The 25,779-nt window shown below is 42.3% G+C and overlaps 1 protein-coding gene across 1 annotated transcript; it reads right to left on the reverse strand.

Moving 5' to 3' along the window:
• On the reverse strand, positions 1–25,659 carry LOC122189730 (CKLF-like MARVEL transmembrane domain-containing protein 7). The gene is made up of 5 exons (XM_042889084.1): positions 25,448–25,659; positions 7,342–7,515; positions 4,148–4,246; positions 3,108–3,189; positions 1–2,760 (listed from the first exon to the last, which is right to left on the reverse strand). The coding sequence occupies exons 1-5, from the start codon at positions 25,604–25,606 to the stop codon at positions 2,747–2,749; spliced, it is 528 nt and encodes a 175-aa protein (XP_042745018.1). The 5' UTR covers positions 25,607–25,659; the 3' UTR covers positions 1–2,746.
• Between the last annotated feature and the right edge of the window lie 120 nt (positions 25,660–25,779).

The raw sequence follows: 25,779 nt of genomic DNA on the forward strand, positions 1-25,779 counted from the left end.
TAGCGAACATACATAGTTTATTTTTAAAACAGCTGGAATCTCATATTTGACAAAGTCAAAGACAGATGGAGCTTTCAGAACAAGGCTGACACTGAAGGAAAGTTAAAATGCTTTTGCTGGCATAGGTACAGTAGTGAGGTGCCAAAGTGTCTGTCAGACAGAGCTGTCATTCAAAGTTCTGCTAGTAGGTTTTGATATCACCAAAAGCTGTGCATTTTCTGGTAGACATGTTTCACAAGTATCTGGGAGAAGTGAGGAAGTTATATCAGCAAATGTCAGCTTTCCAGCCTAAAAGCATCCTGCTTTAAGAGCTTCTGGTAGGTCTATGAACCCAGCAGTGTCTCAACAACAAAAGCTACAGGCATATCTTATGCCTGTTGATGGGTACATAACCTAGAAGGGAACTTTGTCTCTTCATCCAGTGTAAACAAGTGCAACAAAACAGATTCTTTGGGTGATCAGACTGTGTCATCCAGAAATCCTTTGGTGGTTGGATTGCAAGAAATTCCCTGTAAAGGTTCCTCCCCCCCCTCCCCAAATAGTAGCAAGGGACAGAGTCAAGAGGTAGACTGAAAAAAAAAGATAGAGATGAGTATGCAGTGCAGAGAGGGGCAAGGTTCCAGCAGAGCGTTGAAACAGCCTGTTCTTCACCACAAGCTCAGCCCCAAGCCCAGCCTTAGCAGATGCATCTCCCCATTGCCACAAGCTCTGTGCACTCAGCTCATTCATGCTAAATGCAACTGAACACTTGTTTTCCTTTGGATTGCCAAGATGGGCGAAAGCCTGTGGAAGGTGCCCAATACCTATCCGAGCAGCATTCTCCAGAGGCAACAGTGCTACTGTCAGAAACAGCACTTTCTTGTTCTCCCATGGGAAAGAAGAGATTGTTTCCTTAAATACCTACCATGTCAATCCAAACTGAAGTCAGGGTGCTGATTTCCAAAAACTGTGGCTAAGTCAGTCTTGGCAGGGGAACCAGTGAACAACCACCCTTAGTGCCAAATAAAAATCAAGCCACATATATTTTTATCATAATCTTCTGCAGTCTTTTCAATCACAGTAAGATTTGAATAACCTTCTGTATTCATGTTGAAGCAGTTTGTCTTGGAGTGAACACAGGTTTCTTGATCCACAAGAAGTAGACTTCTATGCATTCAAACTGTTTCCTGTTCTGTGTTGTTTTAAGTCACTCAGGGAAAGAAAGCAATAAGAATCACAGAAACCATGCACCACAAGAAGTGAGATTCCTGCCTTTCCTGGTTGTCTGCTCAGTTCTTTTCACTTTACCAAGATTCTTAGAACTTTAGAAGTTGGCCCATTTCTCTTGTCCAAGAGTGAAAAAGAAATAAAATAAAATAAAAAATCACTGCAGAGACCCATACATAACAATCGGCAATGTATGTTGATGTGCTATGGGGCACAAAAACATTTCTCGAAAGCCAATCATTAAATTAATTAGCAGCATTTTTGCAGAATTTAGGACAGGTAGAAAAATGAAGAGCAGGCCAGAAAATGCTTCTTTCCTCCAGTCTGGGTCAGGTAAAATATATAAATCCTGATTTTTTATTTTATTTTATTTTGCTGAAACGCGCTCCACTGTCCTGCAATTGTCCTCACAGAAAAGACCAGCTCACAAATGCAAGTTCTGCTTCACAACAAGACACGAAAGGGAAGAGCACCAAGGAAGAGAACTTGAGCTTCACTTTTTTCTGCCAAAAGTTTCCAGCTCACCAGAAATGGACTGCAAAAGGTCAGAAAGATAGAAGTGCCAAGAAAATAGCAGCGTTGTCTCCATCTTAAATTTACAAACAGCTTCATAACAACATCAGGTTGGAAAAAACTCTGTCCAGGCTCTGAAAACATGGATTCCAGCAGAGTCAGAAGGAACAAGAAGCCACATGTGAGAGAGAGAAAGAAGCACGCTGCACTATTTGCGATGGGCTTTCCATAAAAACCATTAGATTCCAAAGAGAATAACATCAAGGAAATGCACAGAAAATGTCCATTCCACCAACAACTATTTACGAAAAGGAAAGAAAAAGATCCCGCAAACCATTAAAGCTTATTCTTGAGTATGTATTTCCTGTATTTGGCTGAGAGAATTTTTTAATAATAATTTTTGATGGATCTGATTTCATCGTATACTGCCAGGGCTAGAAGGGAGTATTTGCAATGATTTACACAAGTTGCAGTTCGTAATTTTTGATAGGGCTGAGCTGCTGTTGGAAACATTCCATGGTTCTGAACTTGGGTCAGCTTATCCATTCACAAATCAGTTTGTAACAGTTCCTTTGTTGAAAAACCAGCCTTGGAAGTTAAGAATCAGGCAGAAATTTGCAGTATTTCCCTTCTGTAAACAGATGGAGGAAATCAGAAGCACTTTTTTCCATCCCTTTGAAAAGAGAACCAAACAACTCTCCGAATGAGTTTTAAAGGCACTTACTGCAAATAGCTGGAAATGACTGCAGCCCAGCTTGAGAAACAGAAGCAGCATTTCTCTGTAAAGCTCAGAAAAAATATGGTTCTCCATTATGTGCTTCTTCTGGGGGGGAAGTAAACTTCTTTGGATGAGGGCAACAAAAAAACTTTGGTTCATAACATTATTTTGCATAAAACTTCAAGTAGATCTTCAAAAGCCACTGACTGTCCAGGCTAATAACAAAACACCCGTGCTCTCTCCTCAGTGATGGACGGTCCTCTGTAGTATAGTATTTTGTAAGGCAGAAATCTTGCTGAGATGGAGGAGTCATACAGCTGCATCTTAGAAAAGGAAGACAGTGTCACTTGCACCACCACAAACAAATGAATTTACTTGATTAAAGAACGCACAGGAAACCTTGTTTTGGTGGGAGGGCAGGGGGGTGTGGAAGATGAGACAGCACCGATACTTGCTAGAGGCAAGTTATTTTGCTCCACTAGTTAGCTGTGAAAAGTTGTCAGTAGCTGTGACACATATGTTGACCAAAGTGTAGAATTACTGCTTTGTGAGTAATTTTGAGTAACAAGGAATAGGCTGTTAATAAATCCTCCCAGGCAGATACTGCCATGGGAAAATATAAATATTCATTTCGAGAAGCATTTTGGCTGGCACGAAGCATGATACTTACTTGTTGACTGCGTGATGCAAGAAACCTTGTAGGATGACCATATGCTTAAAACACAAAGGACTGTAGCTAGGAATCCAAACGTCTGAATGAAAAAACAGACAAACCACAAATACTTACCATTAGATGACACATAATCCATGAATGTATGGACTCCTGTATATTCAACTATGTATTTTATGATGTTAACAGGCCAAAAATGAAGTTATATTTTACTGCCATTCTGCCAATGTGCTAAAAAAAAAATAGTTACCATAGTATAATAGCAGCTTACGCCTTGTCAAACCAATGACTGAAAATCTTATAGAGTAGGGAGAAAAAGCTGGACACCTACACAGTGTCCCACCTGCTAGACTTCTCATTAGGACACTGCGTTAAAGAAAAGACTTATTCTGACACCTCTGATTTTTGCTCTTTTGGCAAACCCCATTCAGACCAGTCTTTATTTGTCATCTGCCAGATAAATAAGTGTCTCCTTCTCCATCTGCATCTACAAATAATCATTGGGACCAAGCTTGTGAAAGCAACCCTTTATCCTAGTTGCATTGCATTTTAAGTTCTGTTGTCCACATTCAAAACTTGTGTCTCTGAACAACACTTCAGCCAGAGACAGAATACATCATCCAATACATAGACCCAGGATGACAAAGGGTTTTAGCTCAGGAGAAATAATCTCTGTTTCAGGTGCAGAACATGGCAAATGCAGAAGACTAGGGTGAAATGCTAACTTGCAGTTGTTACAACAGCCATTTGTCAAACCTAAATTGTCTTAATTCTTCCCCCAAACACATTTGTCTTTACGTGTTAAAGCTAAAGCTTTTTGTTTCAACACATATTCATTTTAGTGGTGAGACTGAAGTCTCACGAAACCTTTTTGTTGGTGTTATGTTACAGAACAATCACTGAAATGAGATAGAAGACAGTACACCAACCAAGAAACAAGCAAGACAAGTCTGTAAGAAATCAAAGTGACAAGCAATAGATTTCTAGCACTCAACTTACATTGCAAAAAAAAGCATCAAGACTAATAAACAAGTCCTTACCGCTCCAGCCACTAGTCCAGTCAAATTGTAACTCTTCGATGCTGCTACAATTGATGCAATGAGAAGCAGAATTGTACCAATTAAATAATGGAGAAATTCCTGTAAAGACAAGCATAGATTGCTTCAGAAGGAAAACTTACCAGAAAAGCATTTCAGTAACCATCAGAATCAGAACAAATTGGCAGTGGTTACTCAAAGTTAAAAAAATAAAGAAAGAGAAAAACATAAAAAACAACTGACAGGTTTCTGTTTGAAAGGGAAAGACCAATCTGCAGCTCTACTAAATGTCACTGGAATAAAATCTACTTAGTGGGTATGGACTCCATCTTTTTCATTCAGTATGGTACAATATGGGGGGAAAAAACATGTATCTTTATTGTACCAAGAATGCAATTTACTCAAAGACACCATTCTGAGGAAAGGAAGAAGCCTTGGGGGCACGTTTCTCTAGCCTACATACATGAAATAGCAATGAGTAGCAGAGGAAATGCAAGTGCTTCTATTTCTAATCAGAAAATAAGCTGGATTTACTAACAACTTTCTTACATCAACCAAGCCTAGAAACAGGAGAGAAAACACAAAAAGCACAACTATGCAGACATTCATAAGCAACATCAGGTTCCAGAAAAGCTGCCCAAGTCTTGCAAGCTGCAGCTTAGTAATGTAGTAAATCAAACGTGATGCAACATTTTTTTTTCTGAGAGCACTGAGGCACTACATTCTAGATTTTCTCTGGTGTGACAAATATCACCCTAGGAGTCAATTTTGCCTCACAGTGCCCAGAGTCATCTGTGGATTTGTGTTTTGAATCCTCACGAGGGTTACATCAATCAATACAGGTCTTCAGAACATTGTGTGGTGGGGTGTCCTGGTGGGATATGTGCTTACTGATTTTGTACTGCACTACCAGCATGAGCCAGGCAAACACCACGTGTAAGGGAGACAGGAGATTCCTTCTCAAACAAAAACACAGAATATATAGACCCAAAAGGAAATTGTTCAAGGAAATTCCAGAGGAGAAATAGTCTGTCAAACCATACCAAAGTTTCCCTCTGCTCAGATTTTTAAACAACTGAAGAGGATCCTTCCCTAAAGCAGGTTCTCAGACTACAAATTACTTTCCCCTTGTAACCTCGTTTCAGGTGATCAAGATCATAACCCCTGTTTTTGCTAGAATAAAGCATTTCTATTACAAGTCTCCTCTGATTAGTCCACATCGCAGCAGGCAAATCAAGTATGCTGTTTCTTTCTTAGAGACATCTATTACAGCAATGTAATAGATTACAGCAAAAAAAAAAAAGCCTACAACTTTCACAGAACCCAAGGGATGGAGACAAGCTGTAAGTGAATTATCAAAGGCCATATCATGTAGAGAATGAACCCCTAGCAGGACCAGGACAGTGCAATTCTGCAAAAATGCTTTTGCAGCTTTAAAAGTTGTCGTTACAGAACAACCTCCTCAACCACCACAGCTTTACTGATTGTAAGGCACACCTCTGATTGCAATGCAGGGATCTTGCCAGGAAACTCAGCCAAACACTAATCCTAGTTTCCCAAAGTCTCTTACAGGCTTTTCAATTCTGTTCCAAAGATACTAAAATATTTGACCAAAAAGGAGGTGGTTGTAAAACCAGGGAATCACAGAATATCTCAAGTCCAACCCCTGGCTCCTCACAGCACCACCCAAAACCCAAACCCAGTGTCTGAGAGCACAGTCCAAATGCACCTTGAGCTCCGGCACTCAGCGCCCACAGCCCTTGGCAGGCTGCTCCATGCCCACCGCCCTCTGGCACAGACCCTGTCCCTAACTCCCAACCTGACTCCCCTGGCACAGCTCCGTTCTCTCGTGTCTGTCACACAGAGCAGAGCTCAGTGCTGCCTCTCTGCCCCCTGTGAGCAGCTGCAGCCACCATCAGGCCTCCCCTCAGCTCCTGCGCTCTGTGCCAAGCAAACTCACACACCTTGCCCTCCAGAGCCTTCTCCATCTTTATAGCCTCCTTTGAACACAAACGGAATGTATAAGCATCCCATTTTGTTAAGGCTATCTGAAACTAAATAGACACAAACTGAAGTGCCTTAAGTTCACCATTGCACTGTGGAACATTTTGAAATGAACAAACAGATAAGAAAAACAAAAGGAAGTGAATCAAAAGGTCAAAGTGGCAGAGTTACAACAATTCACACATTAAATATTGCTTTACAAAACTCATTCCTTCTTCCATGCAAACATATTATCTCTAAATAAGGACAGAAGTACTTTCTAGAAACAAATACTAGAGGTACATATTTTAAAAAGTGTTGCAAGTCTCCATTAAAAAGAATTTACTTTTTTTCTTTGCTTAGAAGTAAAATAAACTGCTACCTCACCTCCGTAAACTATTTACATAGCTTTCTTGAAAAGCCATTCAAACACTTCTTGAATTTCAAAACTTCCTCTACATCTTTCTGTTTGGCTTTCCTCACCCCTTTAGCTCTTTCTCTGTGGGATTAACAGGTCACTATGCATCCAAGAGAGATGTAGTCAGAGGTTACTAAAATCTGTGATCCCACACCAGGCCAGATGACTTTTCTGTTAGCTGATCTAATCAAAGCTGTTGCGGAAGTTCAGGTTTCCCATTTTCAGTGGTGCTTGTTAGTTCTCTGCTAGGATATAAGAGATGGATGTACAGGGGAAATGGTGGAATGAGGTAGGATATCCTGCAGGAAGTTCCTAGCGAAGGCCAGGCTATGAGCAGTCAGGCTGAGGATCCTATTTCTCGCTATTGTTTCAGTTACCTATAACCATACCAAAAAGAGTCACATTTGACTTAAATAGCACATGTAAACTTTATTTTGGGACAGGATGTACTACATAAATTCTAATGTAGTGTATTGGTACTCTAGCAAACGTGTAGCTACTATAAATGGCCAGAGTTAGGGCCCATCTGCTGACACCTTTTTCCAGTTGTCTCAGAATAACCCTATTGCCTTCACTGGAGCAAATCTGGATTTATATCTGTATGAAGGAGAGAAGGATCTGATTCAAGTCAGCTTAAAGACTTAGAATTACAGTATCTTTTAAACTGAACACTAGTAACAAAAGCAGCAAAGGGATTTGTACATGAAAGAGAGCCTATCAACATGTGACAGCACAAGAAAATGAACCAAGTAATCCAGACATCAACCCACAAGAGAAGCAAAAAATGAAGACTTACCGCAAGTGGCCAGCTAACACAAGTGAGCGTCCTGTAGATTCTGAAAATGTGGATTATGTAGAAGAACAAAATCATAACCAAGTCACACATTGTAACAATCTGAAAGTAGCTGTATGCACTGTAATCTGTCCACTGAGAATTATTTACACTGATGAATCCAACCAGCAGTGAGATCTGAAAGACAAAAGACACACTAGAGGTTTTTAGAGCATCTACGAAGATGACTTCAAACACAACAATATGTCATTTAGAAACAGAAGGCAAATCATCCAGAGTAAACTGGATGGTCCCAACAAAATGGAGGACAAAGTAACAGGCACAAAAATGTTCAAAGCTGAGAAAGAGCCAACTGCTAAAAAGAAAGCAACGGTCCCAGACAGCCTGTGGGATCCAAACTGAAGAAGTCTGTATTACAAAACAAGAGGTCTCAAATAGAGAACAGGTGCTGAATGCCTGGGGTTGCAGCAGCAACTGGAGGACATAAACCCTATGGAATTTCAAAAGGACACGGATGGTTCACTGCAGCTGAAATCACTGAATGCTGTAAAAACGAATATGCCATAAACACCTTTAGTTCTGTTTGGTGGGTGCTGGCTGTAACTGAGATAACAATTTCACTCCTCTTTTTCTATCACCTTTGCAGCAGAGGTATCAGTAGATCGCAAGGTAGGAAATGATGTAACCATGTCAAGAAACCTTTCAAAAGTTTTACTACGTTAACAGTGTCACATAAAGCCACAACTTCTGTTACTTGTAGGCTTGCAAAGGACCTGCCTAGCATGGCTGATTGAAAAAAAATCTACCCAGGATACAGCCAAATATTTTATTATTACAGACTTTGGTAACATGCATTTTCAGCCTCTGTAATTTTCAGCTCACCCCAAACCAGACAGGAACAGTAATGATTCACACTTTAAATGTTTCTTCAAGACATAAAAAAAAATAATTCTGAGGAAGCCTGCACTTCAGTACTGCACGTATAATCATCCTTCAAACTCCTAATCAACTCCATCCATTACCGTTTAATTAAAATGAAAAGGAAAAAAAACCCCAACACCCAAATAACATAGCTCAGATTCTTCCTCCAAAAGAGCCAATTCATTGTCACAACATGATGCGGTTGTTTGGACAGAGTTTGGTCAAAATAACAATTTATTGTGAAGTATAATAGAGGTTTTGCTTGCACCTGGGAGTGTGTTCTGTTTAAGCCTATCCACCTAAGCAGGTGGAATTGGGTCAAACATACAGCAGGAAGAATCTGAACTATGTTGTTTGGGTGTCAGATTGTTTTTTTTTCCTACCTTTCAAAATGTATGATACAGGTCAGTCCGTGCCTCCCCAACTAGTTTCTGCCCTCTAGTTTGGGAGTTCAACACTGGCAGCATCCCATCTGTTTGGTGCTTCTAATAGGTGCATCATGCCTATTCTCTGCCTCCCAACTCAGGTCTCACAGCTTAGCCACTGGGTAATCCTAAATGCACAAAGTCTTGCATTTGAAGTATGGTGGAGATTTCAGAGATGTTACATTTCATAGAAGAGAAGGAAATGCTCTATAAAATTCAGCATTTCCTACTTCCAAGCCAAGTTCTTGAATTTTAAGATCATTTTAATGATCTCCCCCAAGTGAGGGAGAACAAGGGAGTAGTTAGGGCTGCACAGAAATGACGGGAAGCAGAAGCCAGGTTGGCTCAGGTTGACATCTCAGCTCCCTGAATCTTAATGTCAGCTGAGCTGAGACACCTGACTGAGCTGCTGGATGACCTGAACTGTCAGGTGGAGATCAGCAGGTCATTTACCATACTGTCTATGAGATCATTTGCAGTGATACAGGATACACGCTCCTAATAATTCAAGAAGAAAATGAAAATAACACTCAGTGAAATTTAATTCTGAAGTAAGACTCAACAACAAAATCACAGCAAGTGCTGAATCCTGCCCATAATTCATGATGGGATGAGGACAATGGCTGTCTAAACACCAAAGGCTAAAAGGAGTCTCTCTTATTCAGGTGCTTTTACAGTGACCGCTCTTCAGTTTTTACACTGTACAGAACAAAAAAGGAGAGCCAGTTCACAGAAATGTTGAATCTGCCTATTAGCTCATTTCACACTTGAACCATTTCCTTTATCAACTTTTTTACTGTATACAAAGGGTAAGAAGGACTGGGGCCCTGAAATATAGCTACCATCTGAATAAGCAGCACTGGTAAGCCTTACTTACTTTAAACATTACCATATCCAGTTGCTAAGCTTTGTAAGTTGAAAGCAGGGAAGCATAAAGGTTTCTTTTCCTTCCTTTTAGATAGCAGGTATAAAAATTTCAGAACAAGCACAAAGGAGAGCCATCCAAAGACAAGATCAGAAAACTCCTCTGAGGAGTTGCATTCCTCAGAAGATCCAAGGGAAAAAAAACATCTGACCAGCTCCTAAGAACATGGCAGAAACTTGGATTTAACAAATGTGCCTTCCATTCCAAGTGCCAATTCTCAATTAAAATGATGACCAAAACAATTAGCAAAGACTTCTCCCTTCTTGCTTTCAGGTGTGCTTCAGTTCCCCCCATAGGTAGGAAGAAATAACCATGGGGAAGTTGCATTTCTCTCAAATATTTCCTTTCTTAAAATAAATTTCCCAGCACAAGATTTACACACAAATTCTCAAGAGGGTTCTCTGATCAGAGGCATGTAATGCTGTTCCACAGGACAGGCACAAATGGGACAGGATCAAGAAGTTTATACAATGCTATACCATGCTAACCGCACAACACTGCCCGTATGGCTGGCAGGTACATTCAGAGTTAAAAAATCATCCATTAAAAAAACGGAATAGTAACCAATGTAGCAAGGAGAGCCACAGAATTTTACCTTTCCTTTTAAAAAGTGGCAAATACCAAAGTTTCTTCACCAGGTATCAGAATTTATCACAATATACTGATACCATATACAGGCAATAACTATATCTCAATTTTATCTCTGTAATTTCTGTTTCCAGAAAACTTGCTGAGTGAGTGGTAAAATGATTAACATGTAACTGTCTGAGATACGGTTTCATATATACACCTCAGAAGTCAGTTTGTGGCACAGACCACATGTAGATAAATAAATATACATGGAGAGAGAAATGAATGGCAAAGTGATGAAATGTTATGAGCATTCTTTACGCATCTGAGCTCAGTGGAACAGGTTAATACATCTTGAAAACAAAACCTAGGGGCACAAAAATTTGAGAGCACTGCCATTTCCATTTCAATATAATATTTCAGATTGTGAAAGCAGCAGATTCGGACCCCCAGCCAGCAGGCCAGTCACACCAGAAGAATGAGGTAAAGGTTGGTCAGCATCAGGAAAATTTCAACGCACTGCACAAAATGTAAGCAGGCTTCTGACCTGCATTACTCAATGGGTGAGAGATGTGTTGCAGGACATTACTGATATGTTTTCTGGTTTCTGAAAAGCAACACAAAGAAAATAGGCATCAATCAACTTCAAGGGACGATTCTGGGGTTTAAGTCAAGCTCCATATTTATCCTGTTTCACAAAAGTTGATTAGCTTAAACTTCATGACTTTCCATTGAACCAGATATTATAGTTGAGTCATTAAGACTTCAGGAACACCGGGATATTTCAGCAACCATCTCCCAATGAAGCCAACATGAGCTAAAGGCAATCAGCAGCTGCCAGAAGGCACTCAACACCTTACCAGAGAGAACAGACACTACACAAGAAAGATAGAAAGAGTCCACATTCTCTTCTCTATTTTGAGCTGGAGAAAAGTCAACCATCTCCTCTGCAATGTGCCTGCGGAAAATGCTAGCCCTTGAATAGCAGTGACATAAGCTCCCAAGCCTAAACACCGCACTGATTTGAAGTGAGCTTAGCTCTACCAAAAATTAAACACTTAGCTTTTGCCTAATACAGTCTTCCTTCAAAAGCCAATCCACATCCCCTAAAAAAGGATGAATGAGCACAGATTTTTAGTGTGCATTAACGGGAGGTGGGACATATCTTGGGAGATCTGATCCTCAGATCGGGGACCAGGGTTTATGCTGCTGCTGCTGCCTTTACTCAGTGAGGGCAAGGCTTAAGACCTGCTCTACTCTCTGCTGTGGCTTCACTTGCTGAATGAGCCAGCCACAGCCATGCTAATCAGACATAACTAGGGCTGACAGGAAAGAGAGGAGCTGCGGCTGCATGCTTGTTTTAACCATGCAGGAAATGAAAGGCGTGATCCACTTATGTGTTGGGTGCTCATAGCAAAAATCACAAGAAGACTGAGGCTAGAAGGGACTTCTGGAGGTCATCTGGTCCAATCTCCTGCTCCAGCAATGACACTTGAAGCAGGTCTGATCATGTGGTAAAAGACTGTAGTTTATGTGACCACAGAGCAATTTTATAGCCCAAGAATAAATCTGTGCAAGTGCCTTGTACAATCTTTTTCTACTGTCCCACCTTAATAGATGTAATAAATAAAGCTCTGACTTTATTACCAATACTTAATTCTTTCGCAACGTTTGGAGAGAACTAAATTTTCTTCAGACACAGCTACCTGCACAAATATAAATCCAGCATGATCTCCAATACTGACAACATGCTATAAAAGAAAGCTTGCTGTTCTGAGCATTAGAGACACACTTCCACAGACAAACACTGACAGAAGATGGGAGGAATTGAACATCAGTGCCTCTTGAGTTCCAATCTCAGTTTTGTAACCTTATTACTGTTTAGATTTGAGTAAATTACGTGATTTTGTGCTTCAATTCCCCCATTCACCAAATAAGGGCTAATAGAATAGAATAGCTCAGTTGGAAGCAACACTGAAAGACCATGAAGTTCAACTGTCTGACCAGTTCAGGCTAAATGAAGGTTAAAGCATGTTACTGAGGGCACTGTCCAAATGCTTCTTGAGCACTGACAGACACACAGGTTACCAATCACCTCTATAGAAAGCCTGTTCAGTGTTTGAACACCCTCACAGTATACATTTTTTTTCTAATGTCCAGTCTGAACCTTCCCTGGCACAGCTTTGTGCTATTCCTAAAGACTCGTGCTAAAGTTCTTCACCTTCCAAACACTTCAGACATATAAAACAAGGCAAAATGTTGAACACTGCAAATAAACAATCAAGACGCTTATGACCCTAGGTCAAGATGACTGTTTTCATTTATAGTTTAAATGAGAATAGATATCTACAAAAACCAAAATGGAGCAGCAACAACAACAGCAAACAAAACTAAACAAACAAAATCCACCAATAGATTGATGCAACAGATAAGCGTGAATTAATAATATATGAAAAAATTCCTAAGAAGTCCAATGGAGATTTCAGGGAACAAGTAAAAGAGTAGAAAAAGATTGGTCTCTTGGAGTTGCTTTTGGGTTGATTCATTGCCATTACTCCACACAATTAATAAAAATGAGTATCCTAGCTTACTGTAAAATAGTAATTAGTGTCAGTTTCCTGACTACTGCCATCTGAAATCCAGGAATAAACTCACTAACTCTAAGGACTCCAATGTGGTGTTGATAAGCAGGCATTCTTTACTTACAAAGTTGGATGTGCAAGAGGTTATCTCCACCCTAACCATGCATACCTTGCACAAAAGACCTTCAGCTTATATGTTACTTGTGTTACATGTGCAAAGGCTTCCCCTGGGCAGTATGCACATACTCAGTAACCCTCTCCAAAATGATTAACATAGGGTCCTGCCTCCTTGCACATGCTCGGTGATTTTGGGTGGTGGTCTCAAGACCCTCAGGGATGAAGCAAACAGTTGTCTTCTTCATGACCACAGATTGCCCTCCTTTTTTCGAGTTGGCAGTTTTCCATAGCTCATTTAGCAATGATGAGCAATTCTTTATATCTTTGCTCCCTGTTTTTCTAACCAAGTAGTAAATTCCTTGTAGGGTGATATACTGGAGAAGGCAACCACACTGACCTAGATAACAATTATATACTGAGCTCCATGAGTAGATAAAGGATGATCTGCTTAGCATCAAGTATATTTTGCTTAGTATCAGACAATTAAGACAAGTGTGTTTTGCTTAACATCAGCTAGCTTTGTGCAAGCATGTATTATTCAATTAAGGATATCACTATCACTTACTTACAGTAAACCCTGATATCACATGTTGCAAAGAAAACACCCCAAATACATCCCAAATGGACTCCTGTTTTCAAACTGGAAACATAAGCTGCAAAGTTCAGGCCTCTGTTTGTCCTCTTGACTGCTCCTAACTGTTCTTTCCCACGCATTATCACTGGCCTGTATCTAGCTGTTCTTTCACTACTCCAATAATGCCCATGGAGTAAGGGTTACCCTTTCCCACTATGTGTGCACAGCACCCAGGACAGTGGCTGTGTACTGGGTCTGGCTGGGAAGGAGTTAACTTCCTGCACAGTAGCTGATAGGGCGCTGCGCTTTGCCTCTGTGGTTAGAAAAGTGTTGATAGCACATCAGTGTTTTGCCTATTGCTGAGCAGTGCTCACACAGTAGCAAAGCCTTCTAACTGCATTACACAGAGCAAGAAGGCTGGGTGTGGGCAAGAGGTTGGCAGGGGATGTGGCCGAGCCAGCTGCCCCAGGCGGCCCCCAGGATATTCCAGGCCATGTGATGTAGTGCTCAGCAACACACTCAGAGGACGGGATGATGTTTGTGGCCATTGCCTCTGTCTTACCAAGCAACCATTATGAGTGCTGAGAGCCTGCTCTCCAGCAAGTGACATGCCATCCGCCTGTCAATGGGGATTAAGTGAACAAATTCCTCTTTTTGCTTTGCTTTCAAGCACAGCGTTTGCTTTCCTTATGAAACCATCATTATCAAAATCCACAAGAAGCATTTCTATCTGCTCTCCATCCCAGAGGAAAAGGGAGCACATGAGAGCCAGGTGGGTGTCTGGCTCTTGGCCATGGTCAGCTCACTTCATTGGCTGTCAAGGCCTGGGACTTCCAGCTGCTGCTGTACTACCAGCAGCAGTACTAAAACCCTAATTCTTCAAAGTCTCAAGATCATATCCTGAACTGATAGGTCAAAACTGCTGTCTTACATGTGACTTTTAGATATAAGTAATAGTTTTCTTTTGCTATATAAAAAATAAGATGTGAAATGCCAGCTAAACTGCTGGGAAGAAAGATAAGGTAGATAGGAAGCAAATCTGCATCAAGATACCCAGTTCTGGAGAAACACTAACTCTTATCTCAAAGATTTCGAGTAATACCATGACACAAACATGGACACATATAATCTACCCATCACTGCATCATCTTTCCATTTATTTTACTATGTGCTATAAAACCACTTCCTTGCTTTTCTCTGCGTATCTTCTTTTCTTTCTTGGCTATACTCCCCTCTGCTCTGCTCTCCCACAAGAAGTTTTTTTAATTCCATGGATTTTTTCCTTCTTTTCTTCTTACTATTCCTCTGTCTTCTTCATTCCCTATATGATACTCTGTACTTCCTCTCTTCTGTATCTCATTCTTTCCAAAGAATCCAAATTTCTCTTCATGCATCTGAAAACACAACATTTCCCTCTTTTAATATATCCTAGGTATCTTCCCCATGCCCTTGCATCAGGACATGCATTGCAATTAGGTAAATAAAAATATTTCCAGAGGGATATAGTTTGATGCATTTAAGCCAAAGCTGTCAATGCCAAAAGCAATTCCTAGCCTTTCTACTCAGCCACTTTGTGCAGTACCAGCACAGAGTATTGTGAGGTAAAAAAAACTGAAGAACTGACACAGCAACACAATGACTCTGCCTGTGTTTATGTCCTCCCCTGTGTATGAATTGTTTTTCCAGCTGTTATCTGTTCTATAATTAGTGCAAGAACACAACAATGGTGCCAGTGCAAGAGGAAAGGTGACAGAGGGAATGAAATAAGCAGCTGGGAGAAGAAACAAGGATATTCCATTCAGGGGGCAGCGCCAGCCAAGGTGCTCACGAAACTAGAAGCCTCAGAAGCCCACTACCAAAGTGCCATTCACTAAGCAGGTGCACAGGGAAACGAGACGTTGTCCCCTCTTTCAGGGGAAAGAGGGCAGGGGACAGGACTCAGCATGCCACTACATCCGTACCAATACTGTAGACAGCAGCTCTGGTTTACCAGCCCCCAGCTTGTAGCTGATAACGTGTGAAATACCAAAAAAGCTTTTATTTTCCATCCTTCTTTGGAAAGGAATTTGATTCTCTAGAAGACAGATATAGCCTTTTTTTTTTTTTTTTTTTTTTTTTTCCTTCTTCCCTTGAATGCTGTAAACAGCAGTGAAAGGAGACTTCTCCACTGCACTTGGTGAAGAACTGGTGAACCTCTGTACCGCTTCAATCTCCCTCCTCCATCTAATTCCTCCTCTCTTAGAACTTACCCAAGTTCCGTGCAAACAACTGCACAGAAGCTGTCTGTCTTCAGATTTGGAGTAAGGGACAGTGGTGACTCACACCAAGTTTTATTAGTCTTTTTAAAGAAAGCAATATAATAAGAGCTAAATGCTTCTTTTATTTGAATGAAAAAAGTCAAAGCTTTTAGCTTGTGACACTGGTCAAAATGGAATGTGGAATTTTCCATCCTAAGCATGCCAATGAGGACAGCCATGTCCTGTTTAGGTGTCCCGCACAGAGAAGAGCTGTCACTGACTGCAGCAGTACTACCACATTTTGTGTATTTATGAATGTGACACCACAACACGGTGAAGCAATATGTATATTATTAATTACATACTTCTGGAGAGAATCAAACGGTTTTTTGAACTGTTACTGTTACTCTTACTCACAAAGCTGTAAGATAGACAAAGCTCAGGTCAAGGTCACAAGCATAATTCATGCAACACCAGTTCAGCTAATTTAAGCAACAAAGCTGACTGATGCCGTAACCAAAATCTTCTTCTTCCAAAGGAAAAGGGAGGTCTAACAGCCAAGCACACACTAGAAAGATTCAGAAAAGGAAAACATGATAAAGAACCCAGTCCAGCTAAAACCTCCCTAATGACAGATGAAATCAGCAATCTTCAAGTGCATGGATCTGTGAAGCAGTCAGTCTTTGGTTGCACAACAGTCTCTCAGCCCCTGTGTCTGGGCAGATTTCCTCTTGTCTGGCTGGTTTGCTAAAATAAGGAGGCTGCCTGGTCTCTGATAAGTGACTTCTCTTGTGCACTGCCATCCTCAGCTATTTACTGAAGATAGGAATGGTGGGAGGGTGAGAAGACGACAAAATAATCTTATTTGACCCTCTAAGACTCAGATAAGAGGACAAGCCTCAGTACAAGGAAGCTGTATTCTTCACTTATTAATAAGTTATTTATCTGTTCTGGCACACGCCCTGGCGATAGCAAAGGATGTGAGGTAATCACAGAACCAGCATGTGAATGACAGCAATAAAGAGCCCCTGTTGCAGGATGGTAGCCACCATTACTGAAAAAGCAATTCTCTGTAACGACCAGCGAAGTCACACCTACTGCACAGCACAGTGCAAGCAACACATCAGTCCCACCTCTGTCACCTCAGCCAGCTCCCTGCCTCACACCCCAAAGCTGCCTGCACCACCACACCATGCTGCACTGAAAGACACCACACTGGACTGCACTTCATTAACTGAAAGCTGAGAACTTCACCGTTATACGGCAAAGAACATGCTACAGTCTCATCTAGCAGTGAATTAATTTAAAAGAGCAAAGCAAGATCGTTATCAAGAGGCTCGTAACTTTATTTCTTTTCTCTCTAAACCAATACTAAAAGATTTAGGTTCTGCTTTGTTTTATAAATCAAATTCAGTTTAAAACGCTCCAACTGTAAAATCATTACCAGCAAGTTTTTGCAATCTATGTAAAAACATTCGTGCAAAACTCATATTACTGCAGCGATATGTGAAGTCATAATTGAGTAACAGCACACAAGTGCCATATTCAAGTCACAAACAATTCCCAAAACATATAAAACTCATTGCAAAAGATTATTAATAGCACAGCTAACTTTCTACATCTCTGCATAGGATATGGCCAGAATTCTAAATGCAGCAAACGTTCTAGCAGGATTTTAACTCTGGAAAAGGTAACTGCTTTCCTTCTAGCTCTCAAAGAAGCCTTATGCCTTTCTAGGCACCCACAAATCCTAGAGATGCTGTCCTGGGCAAGGCCAGAAGACCCGTATACTTCGTGAACATGTTACTCCTTGTACATGCAACAGCCCCAGCAGAACAGCCACCCACTCCAGCAGTCTCTCCCAGCTCAGCTCACCTGTATTACTTCCTCTCAGCTTGCCAAGAAGAAATACTTGGAGGAGGAGTGAGGTACCTCTGAAACCACCATTCTGAACCATTCTCAGTGTACACTGAGTTGTACTGTTTGCCCTTTAGACAGCTAACGAAGCCCCATATTATAAGTAAGACACAATGTAGGAAGAGCTTAATCCATACTTGTGAGCTAAAGAGCTCTTGTACGTAAAGGTCATGGCTGTTTGAAAACACATGCAGCAATCACGCCTGGCAGTACCACCTACAGAGGAGCCCATGCTGGCTGGCCAGCCAAGCCTGGCTCAGACTGTCTGTCTGCATGAAGCCCAGTGGTGTTCATGGCTAACAAACAAACTGCACAACCACAACTGCAAAGCTTCCTACTTGATCTGGATATCCAATACACGTCTAGCAGGGCACAACTACTTTAAGCTCAAATGGGAACATACAACACAAAACCAGCACCTTGTGGCAAACAACTCCCTACTAATCTATCAAACCAGGTGCACAAAAAATGAAAAGCATATGGAGTCTCATCTTCATTAAAACTGCTACTGAGATAAGGAGCACCTTGCAAACTGCTCAGGACAGTCTCGGTGTCTGTGCCTGTAACCCTCAGCAAGCAATTTGTTCATCCCTCTCCTTATGGATGCTGCTCACAACACAACTCATTCTCATTGTCTGAGGCATTTATTGCTTGGCTGACTCGAATCTTCAGTTAGCACCTGCCATCTCTTTTCCCAGCCCCAGAGAATACCACACTGACATCTGGCAATCGCACTGAGAGCTGTTAAAAAGCCTGTATCTGTCATCTTCAGCAAAGGCTGTGCGAGCCACGGCGGAGCCTTAAGCAAGGTCTCCTCAAACAAAAGGAGACTGTTAGCATCACTGAAGTCTATGTTGTTAGCTGTGCTGGTACATCATTTTTTTTTTTTTTTAAATCAGGAAAAATACAGGTGAGTGTTCCCCAAAATACTAACACTGTGACTATTTCCACATCAACCAGCATTATCACAACCCAGTTGATGGATTAGACAGGGCCTAAGCGCACACACTTTGTGCTTGGCAAGGCACAAGAAGTGAAGGGTGATGAGATAATAGCTGAGATTTCCCAAAGGCACCACTGCCTGGCAGCTCACACTAACACCCAGGGATGGCACTGCCCTTGCTACTAGGAAGCCACGCTCAAGCTATCTACAAAAGGCTCAATTAGCCAGCAGGTGACAAAGAGCAGCTGGGACTGGGTTTTTCCCTTGTAGATGAGAGACCTCTTCAAGTGGCCTTCCCAGTTTCGGGTGAACGTGATTACAGACTTACAGGACAGTATCCAAAGCCTTTCTGCAGTTCTGCAGTTGCTACTGATGATCTCAGGTCTCTTTCCCTTCCAGCTGTCAGTGTTTGTTTCATGAACTCAGAAATGGTACTGCAATAAAACTAAACAACATCCCAAGAAAATTCCTCTTGAAGCAGCTTCTCAATCTTGTCTTTGTCACACTCCATTTTCCTTGTGTCAAGCTATGAGCAGAAGAAGCCCTAAGTACAAGAACAGCAAATCAATTTGCTGTAGCTTTGAAGGCTGCAGCCACATGGCTTGGGCCAGTCAGACACTCCTATACTTGCCATTGTATTCATCAAATTCCCAGCATTGCAGTGTAGAAAATTATTTCAGCTGTAATGATTCCTTTGGAATCTGAGTTATGCAGAACAGATGAAGCACGCAGGTGTGTGGAAGAAAATCACAGCAATTTTCAAGTTTGATCTCTGCACAAAGAGAGCAGCAATTTCTGGCTGCTGTATACTTTACATCTCACCACAAAAGAGGAGGACAAGCCCACAGTGCACGTGATGTGACAGCAGTGCAAAGGAGAGGCTCAGCCACAGGACTGAGAGAATGCCCTACAAGTACACCCAAGGGAGGGGAGCGGAGGAAACACTCACTCATAGCAGCCAAACGCTGTCTGGCTTGTGGGGCCGATACTGCTTCGTGCAGGCAATGTGGAGCTGTTACCTAACGTCATCGTGGTCAGGCACACTGCCCTCACTGAGGTATGTCCACGGCTCCCGTGATCATGATGAGACACATGGATTGTTCCAGGGCTGCAGGTGCAGGATCTGCTCAACAAGGGAATTTTCAACATTTTTAGGCTCTGAGTTATTTAAAGACCACACTTGCACTGAACTGAACCACTGGTTTTCGTTTCTCTGTGGTAGGAGAAGCAGATATTCAAAGGGACACTGTCTCCAAAGGGAGAGGAGAGGGGATATGGCACATTAGCACTTCTTAGGAAGGTCACAGAGCAGTAAGAATCCATGCTTTTCACATCTGACAACCCACAGACACCATACACACCTGATAGAGATTTCAAAACGCTACTGCAAATCTAACTTCCTGTGAAACACATGCGCCAGAAAACCACTGCCAATACTTCACTCTGCTCTTCCAAGCATGCTAAACACATCTCAGGAGATGTGGTAAATTTCTAGGCTTCACTTCCTGTTTTTTCTGGTTTCAGAAAATGTACTTACTAGACCTTATTCAGTCACAGCTACACGAAGAGCACTACATGCCATGAATGTATTACAACAAATCCTAATGGATTGGCCAAGTGAGCAAGGCACAATAGCTCCAATTCCATGCTTGCAGGTAGCCTCTTCTGGAAAGAAATAATGCATTCACTGATATATTTGGAACAGAGATTTCCTACTATTTAAAAACAGCAATATTCTGGGCTCGACTTTTTAACCTTCCAGAGCAGTTGAATAATTCACTATTTTCTTTTTTTTTTTTTTTCTGCTGAAAAACATAGAAATTGAACAATTAGACAGAGAGTAACCCAAGTAATTAAACCTTTCCCTAACAACAACAACAAATAACAGAAAAGGACTGAAATCTTAGCTTGTGACTTGAAGCATGTGGAACCAATTCATCCTTCTGCAGCTCCTGCCATTCTATCCCAGACTCTGGCTGCTCCTGACAATAGTCTCTGTGGCTGCACCATTCCCTCAAATCTCTTATGGAAGAAGAAAAGTGAAGGAGAGTTGAAGTAAAGCTACATCAGTTCCCTCATTTGGCATATTGCACAATCTTGCAAACAGCTGCATCACTGCAGCTGAGAATGGCAGCACAGAGAAAATTCCTTCCACTGCCGTTGCCTCTGAAGTTTTGACCCATCAAATAAAACCATGTCAGCCTACCACCAAGCATTACTTAGCACCCAGGGAACATGCTGTCTGCTCCCAGCTCATATGCAAATACCTGGGCAGAAACTGTATGGCCACCCTGAGCAGTGGAATGGAAAAAGTACGCCTGGCCAAGCCAGCCTGTTGCGGTGATCTCAGAGTGTAAATAACAGGACTTCCCAGACCGATGGGTTTTAATTAAAAGGCTTGGGCATTCCTCACTCAAATGCTCTTGTTTACTTTTGAGCCACCCACGACATAGACAAACTTCTATCTCTATGGCCAGCATGCCAAGCGAGGTCCCTTCACTGCAACATCTAGCAGAACAGCAATGGGCACCTACAATACACGTGTCTGACCTGGGCCTGAGAATAACAACTTTGCTGCTAAAATTAAAAAATAAATTCAATTCCTTATTCTTTAGCCAGTCATTTGTCACACAGTTGCAGGCTGAGGACGCTCACACATTTCCTCCTCTATTACTTTATCCACTACTTCATCAAATGCCTCCAATAAGACTTTTTGTATAATACATCAAGATATCACTGTTAGCTAGAACAGCAGCATTTTTCCTGTCTTCTCTTATCAGCTGGGATGAAGAGACAAGCAGAACACAGACCTGTTTGAGTGTAAGCTTGGCAGGTCCGCATCTGGCAACTTTCAGCCAAGCTTGTTACTTCTGACCACTGTTTTCCTTTGGAAGAACTACGGACAGAGTAATTGCTGGAGAAAGTTGAAAGTACGGTCTAGGTAGGATAAAAGTTTACCATTTCAGCATCTCTGCACATATCTCCTAACTAAACAGTCTTATTACCACACAAGCAAAGTCATACATCTGCAGTAACACACTGCTGCAAAGAACTAGATCATTTACTTCAATCGATTCCATAGACAAAAGAAGTTTGGGGATCAAGTTAAAAGACTGGAGCGATTGGAGAGCTACTCCAACAGCATTTGCTTTTGTGCATTTCCTTTTTCTAAATCAATGCTTTTGACTAGGAGTTTTTATCTTCCACGAACAGATCTTGCTTTCTTCTCATATTTTAACATCTTCCAAATGCAGCTCCCCAGGAAGTTTGGCTGATATCATCCTGCACATTTAGAAGTTGATCTTGGCTCTAACAATCTAGCTACCAACGTTTTTTTGGCTTTCTGCATGAGATGTATTAATATTCCCTTGAACACCATTATTCAACTGTATGTTTGTATATAATAATCCAAAGAATTTCAGCAAACTTCAGTGCTGTTCAGAGGCTGCCTGGTGGGCTGTTCAGATATCAAGAATTGCAACTGCTTTTGTCGACACTTGGGAAATGAAATATTTACTCAGCAGACTTTAACTATTGCCTTAGCAACTTTAACGAGTTAAAAACGATGCTGTTAAGCCAACTTCCATTGGGTTTATTCTATTTTCCCCAGCTTTGAGAAGATTTCTTCTTCTCGTGTCTGGTGAAACTGCTCTTTCCTGATTCAGATTGAATAAGATGGTCTTTAGGTTAAAACACTGTATACTATGGCTGTGCTTGCTGTGCCAGAACCGCTGTCTGCTCAGTAGCAATGGCCTTATTGTGGGGACATCCTCCCTCAGTCTGGACTCTGGTCACAGTTACCTTGGCCCATCTTGAAGTAGGGGCAGAGAGGCCACAGGCCACCTCCACTCCCCTCAGGATCCAGAAGCAAGGAACAATCCTGGAATGGTTTCAGAAGTCTGAGACCTACAGAAGCACGGTGCTGTGATGTCTCTTCTTGCACACAACAGCTCCAAACAGTCTCCAAGGGCACAGGAGACCTCAAAAGGTTTCCTGATACCTTTTGAAAACTACCCGGTTCTTTCTAAGTACCCAGAAAGTCCTGCAATAAAATAAGCCAGCAGTAGCATGAACACAGATCAAACATGCTTCAAAGCACTGTCAGTGGGGTGTACTGAAAAGTGCCACATGTAGCAATTTCGCCAAGCTGGCTTCATGTCAAATGTAGCCCTTGTAGTCACATGGACTGTGCACACAGAGACACACACCCTTGCACTTGCTCTAGAATCACAGAATCACCAAGGTTGGAAAAGACCTACAAGATCATCCAGTCCAACCATCCACCCATCACCAACTATTCTCACTTAACCATATCCCTCAACACAACATCCAAACGTTCCTTGAACACCTCCAGGCTCAGTGGCTCCACCACCTCCCTGGGCAGCCCATTCCAGTGCCTGACCACCCTTGCAGAGAAGTAGTATTTCCTAACGTCCAACCTGAATCTCCCACAGCCTGAACCACGGCACAATCCCGCACGTAACACCCGGAGTACAAAAGGTACTGGCAAAAGTGCAAGCACAAAAAAGAATGAAAGAAGGAACAGAAGGAAGAGCAGTATTCAAACTAGACCAGTTGAAGGCAGAAGCTGAAGATACGTCGTAACTTCTTGTTAAAAGCACATCAATTCAGACTGGATTTTGAAAATGGAGTCCCTATTAACATTAGTGATGGTCATACATGAAAAACAGCTGTGAAACTGCCTTATTACTATGTAAAGTGCACAAGTAACAAACTATTTTTCTCCTCCACTATATTTTCAAAATACCTACATAGAGCATTCCTCGCATATTTGAAAGTCAGGAACTCAATGCAGAAAATGCATTACCTTCTCAGAGCTGTAATTATGCAAAATAAAGGAATGTACGTAGGCTCACAGGCATGAAACATGCTTTTTAATTCCTAATTTCAATCTATACTAGATGCTACAGCCAACACAAGCTTTCAAATCACCCAGAAGAATTTAAAGGGAATGAATTGGTAACATGGAGTCAGTAATGATCAGATTCCTGGACAAGCTCCTCATCTTGCATGAGGCTGCTGAATTTTAAGGCTTGTGTTAAGATCCTTCTCACAGAAGAAAACCTGTGACATTATCTTCTGTTTCCTTGGTACAATTATCCTGGCATGCTGATGCCATCTATTAGAATAATTTCATGCACACAATCAAATTATTTATGCTAATTTTGGGGCTTGCAAACAGCCGTTAGCATTACTATAAATGAAGAAATAAAAATGTTTGCTTCTTGTTCTCTCTCGTATCATTTATTTCTTGGCAAAGGGGATTGAGGAAGAAGGAGAAAAGAGATGCAGTAGTGCTCCTTCTTCATAACTAGAACCATTCAGAAGCCTCTAGGTATACTCTATGAAGCACGTCATATGTCTATCTGAAAACAACTTACCTTTGTCCTCTGTCTGAATAATGGCTCTCCTTCATAAGAAGCCTGCAGTACCACCATCCCCACTAACATTAATCCAGCAATGTTTACAGTTTCATCACAGAGAATTCTGATCAAACAACACCAGAAGAACTGCATGCTAATAAAAGCAGATTCATAGATATAGTGAAAATAATCTTTGAGAAAAGATGAATTTTAGATGAATGTTGAGGAGATGACCTAAAACTAGCTTGTCTTGGTCATTTCTACATATTGCAGCACACACATTTTGTTTTCTTTGAAAACTGTTTGAGAAGAATACATTACCAAGATAATGCATCAGAAAAGTTTAACCTGCCCAAAGTTCCTTGGATAGCTGAAGTAATTTCTACTGATGTTATTTATAAGCAAGCTGGAATGCAGAAAAATGCAAAAGGGTAAAGTTGGGAGAGGGCTCATGGGAGCTTGTCAAATCAGCACAGAAAACCACTAGGTGAAATTCTAATGATATTGATCAGCATTCAGAAAATATTATTTCATATAAGATACGTTAAATATTACACTATTACATACACTTATATACATTAAAATACATTTACATATGTTACATTAAAGAATGTAAAGTATGTCAAGCACACACTCCACACTTTCCATGCACACCAAAATTGAAACTTCAGCACAAATACATGCGCTTGTGAGAGTAACAAGTAGGAAGTGTAGTGAAGACACATCAGGATGGACAGCAGAGAGGACTATGTCCTTCTAGTCCATAAAAGGTATTGTGCTCTCTACAGTGGCAAAGAGAAAAAGATAAGCGGGCTTCTAGTTAGTCAGCAAAGCACAAGGCTACAGTTCCAGGACCGCAGGGTCACTGGCAATGGAGACGTGCATTCAAAAGAGCATCGTTTTTATCTCCTGGAAAGACGCTCCAGATCCTCATGATGGATTGGGAACAACCCAAGAGAAGAGAACACAGCAGACAGCTGCTGACTCTCCTACAGAGCCGAACTCACAGTGAGGGACAACTACAGTACAAATGCTCAGCGTTTCCCCAGTTCCTGCTGCAGGTGATACCTCACCACTCCTGGCCCAGGCGCTCACCCCGACCCCGGCCTCGCAGGCGGCCCTTGGCCTCCTCTCCCAAAACTTACCACAGCTAACGGACCGCTGACGTGCAGCACCCGATGCCTTCACGCTGCTGTGCCAAAATTACGATTAACAACAAAGAGTTGCCACCGCTCAACATCGCCACTGGCTTCGATGTCCCAGCAGCGCAGCGCGGCACTGCACACAAGCAGCGTTCCCCCAGGCTGACACACGTCTGTCTCCACCAGCGAACGAAAAGCGGAGGCTGCTTCTGACGGGAGTTCGCACTCGGCGTCCTGAGAGAAACCCGGCTCCCTCCTCCTCCCGCCAGCTGCGAGAGCTCCAGAGCAAAAACCGCCGTTACCCGCCGCCCCGGAGGCGCCCCGGGACGGGCCGAGGGTCCCGAGGCCACCCGCCCCTGACCGGCTTCGTACCATCTGGGCCACCTTCAGCATGCCGGCACACGAGCGGAAATAGGCGCCGTCCAGCAGCTCCGCGTCCGAGCCCGCCGACGAGGAGGCGGCGGCCGACGGCGGCGCGGCGGGCCCCGCGCTGCTCACCCCGGTGCGGATCACTCGCGCCCCGTGAGACATGGCTCCGTCCTGCCGCTCTGCTGCTCTGCCGCGGCCCGGAGCGGGAGAAGGGGTACGGGACGGGACGGGGCGGGGCAAGAGGGAGGGGAAGGCAAGGAGGACGGGCGGCGGCCAGCGGCTGCGGAGGGGCCGGGCGGAGCGGAGCGGCGTACTTCCCCGCCGGCCGGGCGGTG

This window comes from Lagopus leucura, unplaced genomic scaffold, assembly GCF_019238085.1.
Source record: "Lagopus leucura isolate 7727_CA_CO unplaced genomic scaffold, USGS_WTPT01 Super-Scaffold_100157, whole genome shotgun sequence".
Classification (NCBI taxonomy): Eukaryota; Metazoa; Chordata; class Aves; order Galliformes; family Phasianidae; genus Lagopus; species Lagopus leucura.